Source organism: Panthera uncia, chromosome D2 (genome assembly GCF_023721935.1).
Source record: "Panthera uncia isolate 11264 chromosome D2, Puncia_PCG_1.0, whole genome shotgun sequence".
Taxonomy (NCBI): Eukaryota; Metazoa; Chordata; class Mammalia; order Carnivora; family Felidae; genus Panthera; species Panthera uncia.
Window position 1 is genome coordinate 75,912,921 of NC_064818.1, and position 22,759 is coordinate 75,935,679.

Below are 22,759 nucleotides of genomic sequence, written 5' to 3' on the forward strand. Positions count from 1 at the left end.
TCACTTTGGCGCTCTCTCCTCAGGGAATTGGATTAAGACTATTATTTATGGTTGTGACAAAGCAGTTCCCAGGTTTTCAGTTCCCTGAATTTGTAGGTGCCCCATCGGGAGTGTCTCCTGTCCCCTTCACTGCGTGGGGGACATCCGCTGCTTCCGTTTGACAGTGTAGTGAATGTGTCATGATGCGTTCGAGTCCAGGCTTGGCCAGCTGCGGCCTGCGGGCCAGATCCAGCCCTCCACCTGTTTTTGTAAATAAAGTTTTATTGCAACAGCAGCCATGCCCATTCCTTTATTCACAGTCTGTGGCTGCTTTTGCCCCGCCCCAGCAGAGTCCAGTAGTGAGGATGGAGACCACAGGGCCTGTGAAGCTGAAAGTATCTCCTTTTTGGCCTTTCACAGAAGAGGCTTGCCAGCCCCAGTGTGAGGCGATTAACACCTTGTCCTAAGGAGCTGAGTGTGCTGGGGGCTGACTGTGCTCCTAAGACCCATTGAGGTGCGGCTCTAGGTGACCAGAGGCCAGAGAGGCTGATTTCATCTGCCTTTTCTCTTGGGGCGTGTGTGTGTGTGTGTGTGTGTGTGTGTGTGAGTGTGTGTGCGCGTGTGTGTGCACGTGTGCATGTGTGAATTCTGCTCTGTTTTGCTGCTGCTTCCGCAGCTTTGGTTTTGCTGGGTTAGGCAGAGAGAAGCCTTGTTTTTGCCCATTTCTCTGTATTCTCAGTGCAGCGTTTCCGTGAATTCCAAGATGTTTTGAAAATGAGTGTCCAGTGTTAAATCCTAAAGATCTTTAGAGTCTGCTTTGTTCACTGTCCTCAGTTACTCTTTATTCACTCATGGATTCTGTACGTCTTTACCGAGCGTCTGTCTTGGCCAGACGGTGTGTTAGGTGCTGAGGATGTACCAGCACTTGGGCAAGAGCCGTGAGAAGGCAGTCGAGGGTGGGAAACAGGACAGGTGGCGTAAAAGTCGGTGACAGGTGCAGAAAAGGAACAAACAGAAGAAGTAGAAGGCACTGGGGGCTGGGGAGACCTCTGTACCTATTGCAGGCAAGGAAGCTTACATTTGGAGGTGACATGACAGGAAGGGCAGATAGGGCCAACCCGGGGGAAGATCTGGGCCAAGCCTGGAGCCTCTGGACCTCGGACCTCGTGCAAACTTACTTCTCAGTGAGTTTATTGGAGCCCTTCAGAACACAAGCCGACGTTTCTGGCTAGCTGCTTTTTCCGCATATTGTCTACATCTCTTATGGGCCTTGTTCTTGGGAATTCCTGGTCATACTCTGGAAAGCTCCGCTTTCTCATGTAGTCAATCTCCTGAGAGTCTGAAAGTGCTGAGGCTTCGTAATGAACTGGTTGCCTCATTCCACGACAGTGTAGATGCCGTTGCCCAAAACTGCTTTCCCACCACCATCATGACCACCTTCCGTGGCAAGGGAGAAATAAGGCATTCTGGTGAATTGAGGACTGAATACTTTAGTACATGTGCTAATTAACAAGTCACTTTTGCTAATGAAGGCTCCAGAATCTGGTGATGACAGCATGTGACTCATGGTATTTCCCTCTTTGCTTTGGTTACCAGGCAGCTCATCGAAACCATTGGCTTTGTGGTTAGAATATTCTCTGTGACTCCATTTTATGCCACGGATATATGTTAATTAGCTTAGTATAATATATCCCGTGTCACTGACCGTGTCAGATTATTTTTACGTAGAGGAGGTTATATATTAAAAAACATTTTAAACATTGAAAGGAAAGGTATTTCCTTGGGCTTCTCTGCGTACAGGATGGCACAAGCTCTAAGTGGTCACGGGGAGTAAGGAGCCAGTTCAGTTCAACAGACATCGGGTGCCTGTGGCGTGCTAAGCACTGAATCCACCAGAGAGGGACCACTGCGCTTCTTTTGGGGAAGGATCTTTTTTTTTTAATTTTTTTTTAATGTTTTTATTTATTTTTGAGACAGAGAGAGACAGAGCATGAGCAGGGGAGGGGCAGAGAGAGAGGGAGACACAGCATCCGAAGGAGGCTCCAGGCTCCGAGCCATCAGCCCAGAGAGCCCGACGTGGGGCTCGAACTCACAGACCGTGAGATCGTGACCTGAGCTGAAGTCGGACGTTCAACCGACTGAGCCACCCCGGCGCCCCTAGGGAAGGATCTTTTGAGATCAGTTTTTGGGGATGGGCCTTTAAAGACCTGGTTTTTTTCCATTTCTTCCGTTTTTCACTTTCCTATTCATTGATTTTTATAACAGATGCTTAGCCGCCAATCACTGTTATCAGCGAAGCTGAAGTCAGTGTTTGATAAATGTGGAGGCATCCAGGGGCTGGTGTGTGAAGACCAGGGTTACGCTTGACAGAGGCGATGTTTTGCCTCCTCTGGATGCCACGGAATAAGTACAGTCACTGGCCGCTGGGCTCCCATGTAGAACTGTTGACATTTTGTGGCTTAAACAACAGGAGTAAGGGAATTTTCGAGATGCCAGTGTTTATCGCCTGACGGAGACTAAATATTCTGGTGGGGTTCACAGACAGGGACGAGGGGGTTGCTGGCCTGCTCCTTCTCTTTCTGTTCAGGCTTGACCATGCTCTGTTCCTTTCTCTTTCTCCCTCTGCCTCCCCGACTTCTCCCGTCTCCCCCACCTGAACCCTCCCCTACTCCCATCCGTGGAACAGTCTTAGATGCTGACAGCACCCCCCCGCTCCAATGCCTCTGCGACCTAGTTTGCTTTTCCACGGTAAGCAGGCAAGTTGGTGGCTCTGCTTCTCGCTGGGTATGGGGGACGTGCTATTTTCTCCATTGCATATATATATTTTTTTTAAAAGAAAATGAAAGGTTAGCATAACTGTTTCCAGAAAGCACATGGAATCACTCAGTTGAGTCCCAGCCAGCCGCTGCAACATTAGCCTTTGAGGCACACTGTGGCCGACACACTCAGGACCAGCCTGGGGCTCCAGCCCCTTGACAACGAGTGTGCCGGGTGGCGGAGAGGCAGCGGCTCCCGCCGACTCGGCAACGAAAATATTTTTGTAACAGGAGCACTTTATACTTTCCAAGGAAGAGAAAGAAGTAGTTCACTTGCCTCATTAGGTTAAAAACATTTTTTTCCATTCAGTTTTATGGTTTGTTTCATTGGCCTTCTCTGTCAGCTTCAGGGCAGGAGTGCAGTGGTTTGAGAGCATCCAAGGGCTCGTAGGCAGAACCCAGTGTGGCCAGATGCTGAAAGACTGACAGGCCATTGCCTTTAGGTCCTCTCTAGATGACTGCAGGCTGAGCCAGCATCTGGAGAATTCCAGGAGTCCCCTCTCCTCTTGAGGCAGGCACTTGCAAGGACCATCTGCCCCCGTCGGGGACTTGTAGGAAAAGAGATTTATTAAGGACGGCGGTGGCTGTTTTGATCTCATCAGTTTAACGGTTGTCTGCTAATAGGTTTTTTGGAAATCAGCCAGGTCTTTTGGAAAGAACCCTAATTGTCAGAGCTGGAATGACCTTGGACATCACCGGCCGCCAACAACCTTATTTTAGAAGTGGCCAAATCCGGGACTCAGAGAAGTCAATCAGGTGGCCCAAGGTCGCAGAGTGAGTTAATACAGAACCAGGTCCAAACCCGGCTGTCCCGCTGCCTGGGACATTGTGCTCCTGGGATACGCGGCGGCCGAGGGGGCACGTATGTGCGTGTGCGTGTGGCGCACTTGTGCACTTGTGCACAACCCTTGGCTGCTGCTGGAGAATAAGCCCAAAGGAAGCCATCACCCAGGACGTTACCCAGCACAGACCCAGCCTTCCTTCCTCGGGGCGTCCGGTGGTTGTGATTCACGTTCAGCAGGAGCCCAGGCCCCACGCAGAGTCCTCGAAGCAGGTGGGGCCGCACAGCCCTGCCGCCAGGCCCCGGCCCAGGCTTGTCTGAGGATAGTTCAGCTTCCCGGCACTGGAGAAACAGCATGGCCCAGGCCCTCGCCCCGAGGACTCGTGAACTTGGCCTCCCCTGGCTGGTTTCTGTGCTGATTGCCCTTCGACTCCCCAGGTGCCCTGTCATGTACCATCTCTGCTGCCCTCACTCGCCCCTGTGGGAAGGTCCTGCACCATGAGCATTTGGGCAGTGGGCAGGGTAGGCCGGAGAGAAGGTCACTTGGGTTGGAGGCAGAGGGAGGATTCTGGTCCTGGGACCTCCATCTCCTAGCTGTGGGAACGTCGTCATCATGGGCACGATGGTCTGTCCCACTGAGCGTCTGGTTGTAAACTTTTTTTTAAAATGTTTATGTACTTTTGAGAGAGAGAGAGAGAGAGAGAGAGAGAGAGAGAGATGGAAACAGAGCACAAGCAGGGGAGGAGCAGAGAGAGAGGGAGACACTGGATCCAAAGCAGGCTCCAGGCTCTGAGCTGTCAGCACAGAGCCTGGTGTGGGGCTCGAACCCACAAACCGTGAGATCATGACCTGAGCTGAAGTTGGACACTCAACAGACTGAGCCACTCAGGCTGCCCAGAGTGTCTGGTTGTAAACGTCAAGCAGATGACAGAGCACGATGCACGTAGGGCACGCATACAAGGGGTGGGTTAGGCCAGGCTCTGCTTGGACCATTTGTGTCTTGCACGAACACAGACATTTCGTGACCATTACTTGTTTTTGAAGCAGATTTCTCCTTTTGCTCCCATCCCAACCCTACCAAAAAACTGCATGAAGGAGCATATACTTAGTAGAGCCCTTCCCAAACATTGTTAGGTATTAGGATCGCTTCTCTAAACTTTGTTTAATATTTATTTTTGAGAGAGCGACAGAGAGAGCGTGAGTGGGGGAGAGGTGGAGAAGGAGACACAGAATCTGAAACAGCCTCCGGGCTCTGAGTTGGCAGCACAGAGCCCGATTCAGGGCTTGAACTCATGGACTGTGTGATCATGACCTCAGCCGAGTTGGACACTTAACTGACTGAGCCACCCAGGAGCGCCTAGGATCGCTGCTCTACAGTGAACCATTTTCCCCTAAGCCTTGGGGGTTGCTGATGGCTCCCACCCCACAGCCCTCCTTCTCCTTGCTGCTACAGCCCTGGTCTGTCCAACCATGATCCACCCCATTCCTAAGGCAGACAAATTCTGGAGAAGCTAAGGCAGTCATGGGGGCCACGTTCCCCTTGTCAAAGCATGGTTGAGGGTAATCTTATGACTAATTGCTGGCCGATGACCCAGGAAGAAGAATGTGCTGGGCCTCTGGATTCTTTGCTGTTCTGAAGAGACACACAGAAGAGAAAAGATCCTTTGACATCCACTGGGCATAGTCCTGTCTTTACATAACACTTGGAAGGCAGGTGGCTTAAGTTGATCAGACAGAAGGAAGGATGTCCATGAGTCTTTGAGGTGATCAGCCCTGCCACCATCTTGCCCTTGAACAGCTGGACATTTGCTCCATTTTGAGTCGGGTTTTCTGATACTTGCAGCTGAAAATACCCTAACTGAAACACCCAAATCGTTTTTCGTGTTGATCTATAGTTAGCCTTTATGGAACATTCTAGACTGAACTGGCCTTGGCAATGGAGATTTGGACCATGTGCTTTTTTACTGCCGTGTGACTCTCCAGCCCATCAGGCAGTACGGCTGGAGGGGTGGGCACGGATGGATTTCACTGATCTTCTGTGTTCACTGTGCCGGGCACTTAGGAGACGCTCGGCGAATGCTTGTTGAGAAAGTTCTCTTTCATGGTGGTGGTGTTTCACGGGAGTGCTGCCCGGCCTGCTGGTTGTTTGTTTGTTGTAATTAAATGAATGGGAGAGCCTTCTTTAATCACACTCTACGCTCACCTCCCCCAAGTTCTAGCATTAAACGTACCTCACAGTCAGTATCCTGCCAATGGCTAGTGTTTAGTAATTTAATACAGACCTGCTGAGTCTGGAGTCCACACCCAGGACTTCTGACAACCTCACCTGGGCTGTTTCTCCCTCCGCCTGGGTGACAGTGGGCTGAAGACTCAGGAGTTAGGGGGTTTCGTGTTTTCTTTTTTTTTTTTTTTTTTAATTTATTTTTTTAACGTTTATTTATTTTTGAGACAGAGACAGAGCATGAACAGGGGAGGGTCAGAGAGAGAGGGAGACACAGAAGCTGAAACAGGCTCCAGGCTCTGAGCTGTCAGCACAGAGCCCGACACGGGGCTCGAACCCACGGACCGCGAGATCATGACCTGAGCCGAAGTCGGACGCTTAACCGACCGAGCCACCCAGGCGCCCTCGTGTTTTCTTAAAGTCACTCTCGCTGGTGCTGTTGTGAGGATGCTGTTTAGTGGTCTTGAGTCACATCCAGATAGCTCCCCCGCCCCGCCCCATGAGCATGAATGTGACCTTGAGAACTGGGAGCATACCGGGCACGCTATGAAATATCCCCGGTCCTCGACGGACTTGGGCCAAACGTGAGACTCAGGCTCTCCGGGTACAGCCCGAGGGCTCCTTCTCGGCTCTGATACGGAGCCTTGGAGTCTCGCTGCGGCCACTTCCGAGCTCAACCCCCCGCACCGCCCCCCGCCCCCCCCCCACACTGCTGCGGTGTGCACACCTGACTTAGGTTTTCATCCACCCGGTGGCTAAAGGATCCGACGTGGGAATAGATGCTGCTCGCACCCTTGCTTCGTACCGAGTGGAGGAGAGATGCCTGTGTCTTAACATCGCAGGCGTGCTGCGTGCCCGGGATGGTGAGCTGTGGGAAGGGGCTGTCGGGAGAGGGGCTGGCTTCTCCGACAGGCCCTGTGAAGCTGGGGCCGCTTCAGAAGGAGACTCAGGCGGAGCGTCTGCTCAGGAGCCTCGAGGCGGCTTTGATGTGGGTGTCTCGGGAGCCAGTCTTCCGGCAGCACTGCGGAGTTAAACCAGGAGCGGGCTGAGCGGTCAAGGCCAGTTCGTGTCTTGGTGCTTCCAGCCGTATCTGCGTTTCATCCCCCCCGAGGCCCCCTGTGGACCGTGCGTCTAGACAGCCATGGGATAAAATGCCCAATTACCGAGTAGGAATTTGGCCAGCAGAGGTATAGCTGCGTTGAGCAGACAGACCCGAGGTAAAGACTGATCAGATGAGCCTGCTTGGATCCGGAACAGCTAGAGAGCCTGACGCTTGTGGGGCCAGCAGCCCCTGTGGGGAGCAGGGGCCAGATGGCCCTGAGAAGGCATTTTGACTTCATGGAGAGCTGTAAGCCTGGCCTGACCCACATTCCTGCCCCACGTCACCCCTTTGCAAAGATCTCTGCCTCCACTTGGACTTCAGGGTAACACGTACCAGGAGCGCAGGTCTGAGAGTTGGGAAGCCTGTTCTCTTCTTTAGCCAGGCTGCTCATGAGCTGTGAGGAGTCACTGCATCTCTGGGCCTCGGTTTCCACATCTGTGAAATGGAGGGGACGCAGGCCCTAATTCTCAAGGTGGCCGTGAAAGTGCTTTGTCAGCCGGCAGGTGGAAGGTTCATTCCCTTCCATGTCAGTAGAGGCTTCGTGTTAAAAACCCCACCCCCTTGGGATATGTCCGCTTGCTTATTTTGTCTACGATTGTCCTTCGTGATCCAGGAGACGAGTGAGTAACAGCTTACACAAGGTGAGGGTTGGCATTGCCCATTGGTAGCATTGGTGCATGTTTGGCCTCTTGGGATCCAGGGTTCTTTCCCCCGGTTGTGTTCCAGGGAGGATTGGTTCCTGGGGAGACTTGGGCTAGTACCACTGGTGTCCACTTGTCCAAGCCCGTGTGGTCCCTTGAGTGTGAGGACTTCACCGTGCTGAAGGCCCCCGGGCCCAGCCCTCCCCAGTGAGCACGGCTGAGCAGCACCCAGGCCCCTGGTATTCTCCTCCCCTCATGGGGGCGGGGGGCGTGGGGGGGTGCTCTCCTCTGTCCTTACAGCTTCTGCTGACCCCAAAGTGTTTGTCTCCCTGCCTCGTCCTCTGCCTCGAGCTCAGACTTGGGAAAGAAGAGCTCAAGGGGTGTCATCTTCAGAGCCCCTCTGCCTCCTGAACCCCGAGAACTGGGAGCCTGGGCTTGGTTCCCTTCTGACGGGGTACAGGTGGAATGCAGGAATCGAGGGTGTGCCAAGGCTGTTTGAGAGCCCCACGGCGAGCCCTGCCCCACGGAACTTTCTGATGCGGTTCCCAGTTTGTGTCTGAGCTGATGTGGGCTGGGCCCACCTCTTTGTTTGAACTTGATCTCTTGCCTTGGAGTTGGTGAAAAGCAACTGTTATCTTGGGCAGCCAGACACAGCCAGCCCCAGGATCCTTCGCCGCCGTGTCCCCTGGCCCAGCCCCGAAGGAGGGGTAGTGTCCCCAGCAGGCCTCCCCCAGAGTGGCTGAGTATACATCACTGGCCCTGCTCGCCCACCCGCTGTGACTGCTGGATGAAGTCATTCCTGGCAGGGGTGGCTGGCACGGGCCCAGAGTAAATAGGCCGAACTGAGCCGCTGGTGTGCCTCTGGACGCCGAGGAGCTTGGGGGTGCGGGGCCGCGGGCCTGCCCCTTCCAGAACAGCACCGTGCACTCCGGCCTCGGGTAACCCCAAGGGTCACTGGTAGCGTAGACCCGTGCCACCTGCCTCTTCCTGGCTGGGCGACGGCAGACGAGCTTGTGGGAGTTTAGTTGGCCGGGTTCCCCCATTGGGTCTGCACAGATCCCAGTGCTAGTAACGATAACTAACACTTAGACGATGCTGACACGTCCCAGTCACATGCTACTTAACATGAGCCAGGCGGTATTCATGGTGTTGTTCGGGTCTTGTCGCCTAATTCTCACAACTCCCCCGTGAGAGAGCTGTGCCACATTATTCCCATTTTCCAGACGACAACACTGGAGACCCAGGGGGTTATGAACTCGCACCAGGATCTAATCAGGATCTAATCTGTGCCCTTGACAGGCCTCTACTGCGCTTCTCGCTGTCTGTGCTCTGAGGGGCGTTCCTTCTCATTGGCATTTCTCGAAGTCAGCGTGAGGTCTTAGATCCCTTCTCCAATATTCCTTCTTCCTCCGTGAACTTTCTGAGCCAGCGTCTTCCTTATTGGGGGCGGGAAGGGGTCTTTATGGCTTAGCGCCATGTCAGAGGATGAGGGAATCTGGGTTTGGGGCCACAGTCTGATGTGTGAATCTCTGCTCTGTCTCGAGTCACCCAGTCTTTTGGGGCCTCAATTTGTCCATCTGTTAAATGGGCACCTCGCCTCATCCGCTGGTGTCTGCCCTCTCCGTGTCAGAACAGATGCTAAAATAACCCTGGTTTTCGCCCACCCCATCCTCTCGGGGGCCCCCCTCATCTCTTTCTGTCTTTGTTGAGGTGGATGTGAGGGGGCTGGACGTGCATGAGGCCTGGGCGGGGTCTCGGCTTCCTGGACCTGGTTCCCGTTGTTTGGGCAGCCGCTACTCTGCTCTTGACTCAGGGAACAAAGGCGAGAGGAAGGTTTGCTTGGCTCAGGAAGGAAGGGAGGGGGAGAGCCTCAGGCCGTCCCTATGGAAGCCCAGCTCTAGGCCTGGCTACTCCAGCTGGCCTTATTTTGCCCTGTTTCAGTGAAGAGTTATTTGGAGCTTCTGACTCTGCCGGAGCCTCACAGGGCCCTGGGGATCAGGCTCGCGGGGTTGGTCAGTTCACCAGGGCCGCGCGGAGCAGTGGTGGTCGATGGGGCGCTCTTTTTGGGCAAGGAGAGAGGCTACTTCTGGGGTTTTGGGGCCGGTGGAGGGATGGGGGGAGCTGGATGCCTCGCCGCCCCCTCCCGCTCCCTGCGCCTCTCCAGAATTGCCCTGCACTTAGCACAGAGATGCACCCAGCCGAACCCGTGCAGCTCCAGCCTCAGTGCTCCCGATTCTCCAGGACTCGGACAGAAGCACCTGTGATGAGCGGGGGTGGCTCTGCCCTTTCCTTCCACCCCATTCCACCCAAGGCTGTGTAGGCTCAGGATCCTTCTGTGCGCCTTCCCTTCCTTAGGCAGCCTTGCCCCAAGTCCAGACTTTGTCTCCTGTCCCCTGGTCTCAGGGTCTCACAGCAGGTCTGTGCTAATAGTCAAGATGGGGCGCGACCCCGCGATGGCCTCTCATGACCTTCCGTGTTCTCCTTGGTCAGCGGCTCCAACGCTCACTTGTCCCTCAGCAGCTTGCGACGTGCTGATGGCGGTGGGCGGGAGGGGACGGGAGGCCCCGGGCCTGCCCTCACTCCCGCACAAGGCCCGTCACCGCCCGACACTCCCCGACGCCTGCGCGTCGTCCATTCTGTTAACCAAACGCAGCAACGCCAACCTTGTGGTTCCAGGGCAAGCTGCCTGTCCTGCTGCTGGGCCGCTCCTCCGAGCTGCGGCCGGGGGAGTTCGTGGTCGCCATCGGAAGCCCGTTCTCCCTTCAGAACACGGTCACCACTGGGATCGTCAGCACCACCCAGCGCGGTGGCAAAGAGCTGGGGCTCCGGAACTCGGACATGGACTACATCCAGACCGATGCCATCATCAACGTGAGTCCCGTGGGGTCGGGCAGGTGTTTGGAGAGCTGGGCTTAGGAACCCGGGGTGGAGCCAGGATCCTCGAGGTGCCGGCCAAGGTGTTACCTCTGAACCCCTAGAGCAGCTGAGGCCGAGGGCTGGTCCTTGGCCTCAGCCATCTCCAGGGACTCCTGGTGAAGGGGACTTCAGATACACCAAGGTCTGCAGCCCAAGGGAGCTCCCCATCCCACTGGAGGGGCCATGGCTCCTCTGCCCCCAGGCCGCTCAGCGGACCCGATGTTGAGGCTCTGTGCAGGAGGGACGTTCACCCTGGTGCAGGTGCTGTCACCCCCAGAGGTGCTTGCTCTGCCTTGGGGCATGGTCTGAGCGTTAGGCCCATACTGTTCCATGTCTAAGGAGGCCAGGCCTTGCTCCACACCATCTCCTCAATGGAACCTTTTATAAACCACATTTTTTCCCCGTTGGCCGTCTCCTTATAGGATTGGCCTTTCTTTTTTTTTTTTTTTTTTTTAAATGTTTATTTCTGAGACAGAGCATGAGCGGGGGAGGGGCAGAGAGAGAGGGAGACACAGAATCAGAAGCAGGCTCTAGGCTCCGAGCTGTCAGCACAGAGCCCGACGCGGGGCTCGAACTCAACAAACCGTGAGATCATGACCCTAGCCGAAGTCGGTCGCTCAACAGACTGAGCCACCCAGGAGCCCCATGGATCGGCCTTTCTACAGAGCAACGTGTTTCCCCCTACATCTGTCTAATAAATAAGAAACAGTGTGTTTTGTACATTTGCTGCTCTAAAAGGTTTCATTCCCAAACTTTCTTGTGATCCGCATGAAGTAGTGGAAAAAGAACAAACCATGTGGATTTCCAGCCACAGCGGCAAAGCGGGGATCGCATAGGGGGATGGGGGTGGGGTGGGGGCAGGTTTGAAATACCGGTTGGTAGCCAGTGTGTTGCCAGGAGAAGGAAGTGGGTGTTGGGTGTTTGAGGGGGGTCATAGTTGGCCTCTGGGCTTTGGAGCCAAAAAAAAAATTTTTCTCCCATTTATGGCACATCTAAAACTTTCTGAAAATGTTTAAGGTCCCTTTTTCCAGCAGCATATTAGGTTGACAGGAACAAATCCAAGGAGAGAACCTGCCAGGCAGGCAAATGCACAAGGCCATGTAAAGACATAAACTCATAACCTTCTAATTTTTGCTTAATTTCAGTATGGAAACTCGGGAGGACCATTAGTAAACCTGGTAAGGCTTTTTTTTTTTTTTTTTAAATCTGTGTACATGTTTTTTTGTTTTTTGTTTTGCTGTTTTTTGCTTTCTTTTCAGACATGAACTTGCCACAGCACATTATCTGATTCTTTTACAGTGAAATCTGTGAGTCTGTACCACATCCTTAGAAATTACCCTTCTTATCTTTTCTGGAAAGAGTAAGGCATGTGGGAGTCGGGGTTGGAAGTGTTATGCCAGCAGACATGCTTGGGTTTCAAAGTTACAAGTAAATTCAGTGGAATTTGGGTCCAACCCAGGAGCAGCCAAAGGGGGAGGCCTTTCTTTTGAAGGTGTCAGCAGCTCTGGCCTGTTACAAAAAGGCACGGCCTTCAAATGAGGTCCCCAGGCCGCCACAGGAGCTGGCTTGGCTCGTCCACAGTCTTTGTCTTGGCCAGGAGCCCTCCCTTAAGACCTGGCTGAAATGAGGAGTTGCCCCCGCTCACAGAGATGTCACATAAGGCTATATTTAAATACATAAGCATGAAAAGGGAAGCTTTAGAATCTGTCAGAGTGAGGCCCACGCAGCTCAGGGGTCACCCAGCCCTGTTCTCATTTCCCTCCATGGGAAATTGAGGCCGTCTTTAGAGAGGCCCTGGGTGGCAGGGCCTGCTGGAAGGTTCTCGGTGTCGGGGACCGAATCCTGTGTTGCAGGAACTGTACGAGGAGAGAATTTGTAGTCGCTTGGCACTTGTCCCTTATCAGCCTGAGCTAAACAAACCATTCAACAAGGGTGTGCAGAATAACGGTGAAGGGGTCTTGTTATTCCACGAGTAGCGTTCGCCAAACTAGGAATCTGTCTTGAACGAGAGCACAGCCCGTAGACTGGCTTCCTCCGTGATCTGAAGCCGGTCTGTGACAAGCAGAGGAAGCGAGGCGGGGCCTTACCCTGCAGCCCCTGTAACATCTGTGGCTGCTGAGACAGCACGGAGATAGCACTGTGTTTTCCCGGTAACCCCTAGTCACTAAGGTTGTCCCCCTGGGTATCAGCAGAGGAATCTTTAGATCATGGAACATGGAAGAAGCTGGAGGCTGTGGACAGCCACCTAAGGGACTCTGAGGTTTCGGAAATATTCCCTGGGAAAGGAGCAAAGGAGCACCTCGAAACCAGCCTCTTGAGGCTCTTTTTGTGGCACGGTGCTCCCTGAGGACAGAGCCTGATGTGTGTTGGCTCGTACTGCCCAAGTGATGCCTCTCCCCCTGCGGCCCCGGGACCCCCTCCACCCGGTTCCCCCTCCCCACCCATTCACAGCTCAAAGACTTCCTTCATTACAGACGATCTGTTCGCTTTTGGTGCGTGTCTTCTGGTAAACCTTCATGGGTCCAACAGGCTGTTTCCATCTTGCTTTTCAGGATGGCGAAGTCATTGGGATTAACACTCTGAAGGTGACAGCCGGAATCTCCTTTGCAATCCCATCAGATAAGATTAAAAAGTTCCTAACCGAGTCCCATGACCGACAGGCCAAAGGTAAAGCATGGCCCCGCGTGGCCGCGGGTGGTTCAGGCAGGCCCGGCTGCACCCCTGAACGTCAGCTAATAAGCCTTTTCAGATCGAGAAGGGAAATGGGATACACGTTGTTAGGCCCCTGGCATTGGGTCACAGAAGTTTGACCCTTTTTGGCCGTCAGTGTTTCATGTGGTTTGGTCGAATATATGCCAGGCACGATCCTAGGTGATTTCTATACATCGTTTTATTTCATTAAGTTCCTTTGCCCTCTCAGGAGGGAAGTATTAGTCCCATTTTAGTGATAAGAAAACTGAGATTCAGGGAGATCGTTCATTCCACACACGTTTGTTGACCCGTCTCTGCTTGGGGTTAGGCTGGGGGTTCCATGGCTCCACAAGGTCCCCGGCATGCGTGATGTTTACACTCTGACTGGAGGGGGAGGGAGGGTGGTACTCGACAAACATGCAAGGTTTCAGATACCAATGATGCTTCCCTGAAAATGAAGCAGGGTGGTGAGCTGGGGGAGTGCCGGGAGGGAGACATTCCAGACCAAGGAACAGTGGATTCAAGGCCTCCGTTGTGGGCACAGCACACACAGCGAGTGGGTCACGTGGCTGGAGTGCAGTGAGGTTCAGGGTCACACAGATGGATGCAGAAAGCAGTTAGCCAGGGTCACGGAGACTTGACCTCTGTGCCGTGGTGGCCGTGGTGAAGGCCTTGGGTTGTATTGAGAACAGGGAAGGTCATGATCTGGTGGACGTCTTTGAAAAGTCATTGTCATGGCTGCATGGAGACTCCGCTGGAGGGGCTGGGCAGAAGTTGTAGGACCAGGTGAGAGACTCTCCTGGTCATCCACGCCAGGGTGGGACGAAGGGCTCAGATTCTGGATTTATCGGAGGGCTAGAACCCTCATTGGAGGTCAGGATAAGGCAAAGAGGAAGCAAGTATCACTCCTCAGTTTTTGGCCATTAACAAAAATGACAGGACTTTCCCCAGGTGCCATGGCAGGTAGGGGCCTGAGAAGGATTTGAACCACATCGTCAGCGTTCCCCCCCGTGGCCCTGACTTTATACACTGCAGGGACTGAACCTCACAGCTCCTGGTGTCCCCAGTACAGCTGCCAACTGGGCTGACCTGTTGTCCTTTTGTCGTCCCACCAGGCAAAGCCGTTACCAAGAAGAAGTATATTGGCATCCGAATGATGTCGCTCACATCCAGGTGGGTAAGCGGGACGTCTGTGTGTGTATCTTAAACTTAAACCTAAACTTAGGAAGGCTCTCACTGGCACCCTGAAAGGGAAACCTCATGCTGCCTTAAGCATCTCGGTTTCTGGTTATAATTGAGAAACATTAGGAAAGAGGAGGGGCCATTCCCCTGGGCCTCTGGTTTTATGCTTCATTTTGGGGGTTTTGTTTGTGTTTGGAGGGAACAGGTCCTTCTCTCTAGAAGATTCTGCCCTCCTCTTTGAAGGCAGGCCTGGACAGTGGGGCGTGTTGGTCACTCTCCCTCATGCCTTCCTTTTCCCACTTGTTCCATTGAAACCCACATTCCAGGAGTGCCCCAGCACCTCCCTCAGCCCAGAGCACCCTGCCTTTTGGGAGTGCGACCGTGTGTGGGCTGTGGCTGCCGGAATGCTGGGTCAGGCTTGTTTGCCGGAGCCGGTGGAAGCCGTGGCGTGCGGCTGCCAGCCTTATAACGTACTGGTGTTTTACCCTTGATGAAAACGTCTGGTATAAGCACACGAGCCTGGTAACTAAGGGCACAGTGGAAACTCTTGCAGGTACAGGTAGCAAAGAGCAGAACGTATTCATGTAGGCATTAACATATGAATTATCGTAATTAATTTACTATTAATCGTGACCATATTACTATCCTTTAGATGCATATTATGAATGGTGGTGTCGTTTTTAGCACTCCACAATGTGTGGACTGATTTGCTGAGACTCAAATGTGAATCAGTTACTTGTCTTGGAGTCGTGGGCGATGAAGGTATGGGGAAGGAATATACACCCTAGCATCTGGCTTCCTGAGTTCTTGTCCCAGCTGTGCGACTTCCTGGCTCATGACCTGGGGAATGACTTGACCTCTGTGCCTCAGTTTCCTCCTCTCCGGGACCAGGATAACAGTGCAGGCATTTTGGTGGGTGGTGAGGACCGAGTGATTGAACGTGTGCCCAGGCTTGGATCCACGGGTGGTGGCACGGGTCGCCAGCCACAGTGACACCAGCCACTGTATTTACCGCACATTTGCTCCGCACCAGGCACCGGGCCAGGTGCTGCGTCCAGACCATCTCACCTAATCCTCAAAACGACCCCTACATCATAGAGTATTGTCATTATTCCTGTTTTGTAGGTGAGGAAACTAAGGCACAGAGAGGTTAAGCAGCTGCCCAGGATCACACAGAAAGTGGCAGAGCTGGGGCTCCAAACCTGGGCAACCGCTACACCGTATTCACTCCTCACATTACAATAGCTACTATTAAATCATTAGTAAAATTAAGAATAATAATAATTATAAAACACCGTACTTCCTGTCAGCCAGTAGATCTTTGACTCTAATAGACATGTAAGCAGAATCAGACCTCCTGGGGCTATTTATTTCAGGAGGAGAAGCTGGGTGAGAGCTGAGTCTCAGCCAACAGAGGCCCCTTGTTACTTGATGTTAACGCAGGTGTTTTCCTCCCGAGCAGCAAAGCCAAAGAGCTAAAAGACCGTCACCGAGACTTCCCGGATGTGCTTTCGGGAGCGTATATCATTGAAGTCATTCCTGACACTCCAGCGGAAGCGTGAGTTAGAACTATTTTCTCTTTGCCGGATTATCCCTGCGGTTCCTGGGGGCGGTCGGGGGAGGCTGTGTTCTTTTCATATCGGCTCAAGTGGTGGTGAGGGTCCCTGATGAAAGGGTTGGACACCCTTGGTCCCGCCGGCCGGGACCTTCGGGCCTGGTTCAGCTCAGCACTCATCAGCAAAAGGGTGCTTCCTGTCCTCAGAAGTCCTCACTTCATGAGAGGTGACTCAGGTGGAAGGAACGACATCAGACTCTCATGAGTCTCTGGGGCAGGCCTGGCTGGGGAAAGAGGGTTGAAGGAGCAGTGGCCCTGAGATCTTGGGCAGTGGTCCCGTCCTGGGCAGCCAGAGGGACACATCTCCCGTAGAAGCCTGCCTTCTCTGATTCCGTCTGTTACCGACCAGGCCATACCTGTCTGTTCTGTACCTCCAGAACAATAACCCAGGTAACATCCAAGTAACATGAAAAGAAGTAGCTCAGCAGGCAGTCAGCACGTCTTACTTCTACGGACATAATATGCAGGGAGAAGAGCTAGACGGGGTGGGGCCTGCAAGCTGTTCCCTGGGGCCCGGATCTGGCCCGCCGACTGCTCTGCTTTAATATGACCCGTGGGCGAAGGATAGATACTGCATTTTTATACGGCTGAAAACATTTTTAAGCAAGAGTATTTTCTTCTGATACATAGAAATTGTACGAAATTGACATTTCAGTGTCCGTAAGTGAAGGTTACTGGGACACAGCCAAGCTCGGTAGTTACACACTGCCTACAGTGGCTTGACGGCCACGGCAGGCGAGTTGACTTGTGATGGATGCCACATGGCCTGCAAAGTCCAAAATATTTCCTATCTGGCCCTTTACAGAAAAAGTTTGCTGACGCTGTGCTAGACCACTAAAGGACCGTAATAGCTTATTTGACACTTATTTGACTCTTGCTTATTTGTAAGAGCTAAAGTTACAGCAATAATAACACAAAAGAAGGTGGAACCATTCCACCTGCTCCTTAGGGGACCGTCCTCCGAGTTGTGATGCCCATGACAAGCAAGCTGGCCACGGGCACGATCCGTGGTAGACGGTCTGCGGCATATCCTTGCCTCCTCTGGGGTCAGTCTGTCATCCAATCATAACAAGTGCTGGGGAGCGTTTCTGCAATGGACAGGACTGATGATTTGGCCTAAAACTCTCAAAAGGAAATGACGCAATCCGTTGGTAGTTGAAGCTACTGTCATGTGAGTTCGCCATCACCCCACCCGATGCGCTCGGGGCTTCTGGGTTCTAAACTGTGCCTCTGTCAATGCACAGTCGAGTCCCTCTCCTGGCAGTTAGACCCGGGGGAATGGAAGCGTTACAGTCGTGTTTCCCCTTGTGTTGCAGGGGTGGGCTCAAGGAAAACGACGTCATAATCAGCATCAATGGACAGTCGGTGGTCTCAGCTAATGACGTCAGTGACGTCATTAAAAAGGAAAGCACCCTGAACATGGTTGTCCGCAGGGGCAACGAAGACATTATGATTACGGTGATTCCTGAAGAAATCGACCCATAGGTAGAGGCATGAGCTGGATTTCATGTTTCCCCTCAAAGACTCTCCAGTGGACGGTGCATGATGACTCTGGGCTGGTGGCACAGGACACTCAAGACTTCGGACCACCGTGTTCCTTGTTCAGCAGAAGCACCCTGGCCAACAGAATCCTTCTTGATAGTTTGCAGGCAAAACAAATGTAATGTCATAGATCCGTAGGCAGAAGCTCGCCCTTCTGTATTCCTATGTATGCAGTGTGCTTTTCCTTGCCGGCTTGGACCGTTCCTGCTTAGACAGTCAACATTTGTCTCTCCCTTTAACTGAGTCATCATCTTAGTCCAACTAAGGCAGTTGATATAACGCATAGGTGGAGGAAGGCCCCACGGGAGCCAGAATGGTCCTGGGCACGGTTTTGCTTTCCTCGCGGTCAGCACCCAGAGGAGATGGACGCCAGAGACCACAGGCCGGTGACCGTTGGCTTCCCAAACGGCCGAAGTTGCCTCTTTTAGGAATCTCTTCAGAACTGGGGGCACAATGACTTTGAGTTTGAGCTATTAAAGTACTTCTTCATACTCTGCCTTGTGGCTTGCTTCTTTCCCATTCCCTGTGAACAGCTGGTGGCTGTCTCTTGGAAATGCTTGTAAGGTCAACAGGTCCTCATTAAACCACATTGTCCGCGCAGGGTTGAGCTTGCAGGCTTACCAGTTATTTCCAAATCATCACGTGGGGTTTACCAGCATTACTAACAACTGTGCTTGGCCGCTCTGGCTTCATAAAATAGGGCTTGAGGACAGTCGTACTTGCATCTGGAGCTTTCCAAACTGACGAGAGTGTGTTGACCTCATGCATCACGCAATCAGTCAACGAAAGATTCTCTGGGCCTCCGCTCTGCGCCAGACAGGGTGCTAAGTATAGAGGGATCAGCGCAGAGCAGGATGGACCCAGGCCTTCTGTGACCCAAGAACTCTCTTATCTTAAGTCCCCAGAAAGTACAGGCTGAAGTTGATTGCAGTTGTCCTGGGCTCTGACCTGAGAACCAGACCGTAAGCCTTGGGAGGGGGAGGAGGGCTAGAGCAGGGCTCCCCTCGACGCGTTCTCAAACAAGTGTAACCGTAAGCGGCCGGAGACGCCCCTCTGTCTCTGGGAAAGCTCCCAAGAGTTGGAGACTGGACCCGTGTAGACTGCCACAGAAATTTAGCTTGAGAAGTTAGCACGGGCCTGCGTCGCTGTGGGGAGCACACACCGGGGAGGAGGCTTTTTACACCGGGAGTGGAGGATGAGGCTCTCTACTTGTCAGCTGTAAAAGGGGGGGCCTTGGACAGGATGGAGGTTGGGGTCCCTGGACGGAGAGCTTAATCCTTCCTCCACCAGTAGATCTCCGAGGTCTGGTTCATAACTGAAGAGGCTGTAGAAGAACAAGGGCCCAAGTTCAGTGGAGGGGAAATCCGATTTAGCAAGACCCTCATCAGTAGTGACGCCAGGCAGCCGGGTGGCTGTGTGCCTTCGCGGTCTGTTTAGATGACCTTGGAAAGTCGGAAGGAGCCGACTTGCGTGTGGGTTTTGCACGCCCTCCCTCTCCACCTAAGGTGATGACTCAGAGAATGGCTCCGTCCTCAGATGTTTTTCCCACGGGCCTGCTCCTGGGTGGGCCCCAGGGCTGAGGTACCACTGCAGGTGGGGAGGGCGTGCTGGGTGGCGTCCAGGTCAGCGGCAGCCCCGGCCGGAGCCCGTCTGTCTCCAGCCTGTCATCCGCTCGGGAGATCACAGAGGGTTCTGCTGGAAGGCATCGGCCTGGAGCCCACGGGCTCAGCCCTCCGCAAACACTGTAAATACTGAGCAGCAGTTCTGAAGGGCCACGGGACTCTGGGGTAGGGGGTAGGGGTGTTGCCCGCAGATGTGGTCGTATATACGAGGCCTCAGAGAGGGCAGCTTGGCGCACGGTCGACGCGTAATGGGTCCGGTTCCGTGGCTGCCCTGAGCTGTGGTACCCGGTGTCCTGTGGGGGCCGCTCACCCGAGCACCCCGCGCTCACACGGGCTTTCTCAGGCCCTCTTAGGCCAGCCGTTGTTTCCTCACCTTGCTTTGGGTTCTGATGGAGGTTTTGGCCACATCAATTAGCCTTAAGGTCCGGGAGGCAGAGCTGAGTCGAAGGGGCATCGCTCCTGGAGCTAGGTAAATGTGGGCTCGGCTCTGGGGTCCGCATCTTACTGGCCGCGTGACCTTTGAACGAGTTATTTCACCCCTCTGTGCCCGTTTTTCCATCTGTACCACTTCCTGTGTCTGCTGTGGCTAGTGACACAGTGGCGCACAGCGAACGCTCTAAATATCAGTGACATGGGCGTTCCTTGATGTCTTGGAGCCTCAGTTTCCCCCTCGGTCAAGTGGGGAGTAAGAGCAGCGTCCCCCCCTTGCCCTGGAGTTGTGTGCGTCAACCGTGAGGGCCTGTGCTCCTAGATAAGTGCAGCTGCTCCCGTTTTTATTGTGAGTAGCCTGCCGTCCTTCTGGTTCTCAACTGACAATTTCAATAGTTAACATCTGCCGGGTGCTTGCTGTGTGTCAGACGTCGTGCCGAGCATTTTACATTTACTGGCTGTTCGGGCCTCAGATCAGCCCTGGGGTGGACGCTATATTTACCTCTTTTGACAGGTGAAAAAATTGATGCCCAGAAATTAAGCATCTTGCTCAAGTCACGGAGCTGATAAGCGGGCGGCTGTGACTTAAACCCAGGAGGCCTGAGCCCATGGTCTCTGTGCGGCCCTGCCTGCCCACCTTTGCCTCCTTGGGACTAAGACTCCCAGTCCCTCCGCCTCGGGGCAGGCCTGTGTCCATCTCGCTTCTAGAAGGTGGTCATGGGGGCCTGCAGCCTGCTTGGTTTCTGGTTCCTCCGGGGCCTTGCAGACCCCTCCGTGGTCCCCTAACGGCCCTGCTGGCTGGTGGGTTGGCAACGCCCCTTCTCTGTCCCCTGAGGAATTCCTACCCACCCAGTCTTGGCTCTGTGGCTCCAGTCCCTGCTTCCGGCTTGTGTGAAACCTTGAGCGATGCCAATGGGCACGTTTATGTGGCATGATTGGTCCCCGTCCCACCCTCCCAGATGCTTCCCTAGATGCACGAGCCGGGAGAGAGGCCACGGCGCGAAGGGGTCTCCTCACCGTCTCTTCTGAGGCCCCGCCGAGTGGGTGCTGTGCCCGGAAACTGTACGTGGTCCTGGTCTTTTCTGGCTCCATTACTTCAGCTGCAAACTTTGCAGAATGCTCATGTCTGGTGGGTGTGGGGAAGGGCAGCACGTGTTTTTATGAAAACTTGGCACAGTGCTTGTCTTTACCTGGTTAGCACCTCAGGCCTGAGCCTTGGACAGTGGGGTTTTAGTTGGCCGGCAAGGGCACTTGGCCCATTTCGGTAGATGCCACTCAAGTGAGGCCAGCTTGAGGTTGTGCAAGAGGGGGCACATGTGGGTGAACGAATGGCCCCGTGCAGGTTCAAGGTTACTACGTGAAAGCTGCCTTCTCCCCCGGAGGTGGTTCCAGGTGAGGCCAGAGGTCTGATAGTGGCAGGATGGGTCAGTGGGCTTCCGGAGTTCCCTGGGGCCCTGGGCTAAGCAGGTGGTAAGGCTCAGTGCAGAAGCGTTTTAAAAGCGAGCTGATGCCTGGATGTCACCCTCAGCCATCCGGGTGACATCATTGACACAGGTGGGCTGGAGGGTGAGCCTGCCGTCATGGCTGCTATCTCCTGCCCCTCCCCTCCAGGCAGCTGCTCCTTGCCCTGAGATGCCTGGGCTCCCCCTCTCCCTGTACCTCTGCAGCTGTCTCCCCGGGCCGCACGACCCTCACCAGCTGTCCGGTAGGGACCGGACCCCACACGGCTCTAAAGAACTCTCGCTAGAACTGACTGCCTCATGAGCTGTGACTGCCACGTGGGTCTGATGGAACCGTCAGGATGCTGGCTTGGAAAGTCAGTCTCCTGTTTTAAAATACGTGCTGTTGGTTCCATTTCAGGGCCCTCCCCGCCCCGCCGCGCACTCAGCCACAGTCCACAGAAAGGAATCTGGCTCAGCGGGAGGCCAGTTCTTGGAATCAAATAATCCCTGCGTGTTGAAGCATCCGAGGGCCCCGGGCTTCGCAGGGTGCTGGGGCTGGTTCTGCAGGAGCCAAGTGGGCCTCCGACCCTGTCTGTGCCCTGCATCTGGGCCCCAGTTGGGCTGACTCATTGTTCCCACAGGGGACTGGCCGTGGCCTTCCGGTGCTTCCGTGGCCTTCCGGTGCTTCCGTCAAGATGTGGGCGGAGCACACTGAGCAGAGGCCTTCCTGCCGTGCGGCAGCTGTTTTGTTTCGCGCTTGTGAAAGTGATGGCCTCAGCGTGGTGCCTGCCAAGGATCAGCGAAGATCAAATGAAGTAAACACCCACGATTGCATTTTTAGTTTAAAAACAACTGAAACGCAGCTCAGATTCTGTATGGAAATGGATTTCTGTCCAACGTGTCTCACTGGGTCAGGTAAGATCTTGGGCGCACACTGCCGGAGGTACCCACACTGCCTTTCAGGCCTCCTCCTCCTCCTTGTGCATCCCCACGGTCAGGGTCATCAGCACCACCTGCCACAGGAGTGTGCTGTATGCCCATTGCTTCAGAGCCATCTGATGATGCAGATATTGTTAGAATACATGGGGGGACACTGAGGCACAGAGCATTGAGTGACCAGCCTGAAGTCACACAGCGAGGAGGACAGTAAAGCTGGTGCATTGGAATTTCGATGGCTGGCTCTGGAGTGCTCTCTTGCAGCCACTAGGCCTTTATACACTTTTGCTGATGACGCCCAGTGACCTCTGTAACAGAACTTTCCATTGGACTGTCTCTGAAGCGGTAAAGAAAGGCTGGCTCAAGGGCTGGTTTGTAAGCATGACTTTGCAGAACTAGAAAGCCGCCCCCCCACCCCCGTTTCATGGGCATCACCGCCGTGAAAGGGCATAAACGCTGTGGGCAATAAGGGAGCCTTGGGGCCCCCATCGGCATCCATCCTCAGAATGCCCAGGCCCCGCAAACTCCCAGCTGGCCCGCCTGTCTTGTATTTTTTGCCCTGTGCTCTCTCCCAATGAGCCAGTAGAGTGGGAACACAGGGTCTTAGATGATTGCCAGGGTAAAAACACACCTCACTGTCTAAGGCCCTGCATGGCAGATACTGAGCATAAAGAATGCATCCTAGAGGAGCTCCTGGGTGGCTCAGTCGGTTAAGCGTCAGACTTTGGCTCGGGTCATGATCTCATGGTTTGTGAGTTGGAGCCCCGCTGACAGCTCAGAGCCTGGAGCCTGCTTCAGATTCTGTGTCTTCCCCCCCCCCCCCCCCCCCCCCCCCCCCCCCCCC

At 54.0% G+C, this 22,759-nt stretch overlaps 1 protein-coding gene across 1 annotated transcript in view; it reads left to right on the forward strand.

Moving 5' to 3' along the window:
• HTRA1 (HtrA serine peptidase 1) overlaps positions 1-17,977 on the forward strand; it is a gene marked incomplete at its 5' end in the record, with an annotated part of 51,637 nt that extends 33,660 nt beyond the window's left edge. The window contains 6 exons of the mRNA XM_049646024.1: positions 10,217-10,411; positions 11,602-11,634; positions 13,009-13,123; positions 14,263-14,320; positions 15,792-15,887; positions 17,261-17,977. Of these exons, the coding sequence (XP_049501981.1) occupies positions 10,217-10,411; positions 11,602-11,634; positions 13,009-13,123; positions 14,263-14,320; positions 15,792-15,887; positions 17,261-17,429 (666 nt within the window). The remainder of the gene's footprint in view (positions 1-10,216; positions 10,412-11,601; positions 11,635-13,008; positions 13,124-14,262; positions 14,321-15,791; positions 15,888-17,260) is intronic.
• Between the last annotated feature and the right edge of the window lie 4,782 nt (positions 17,978-22,759).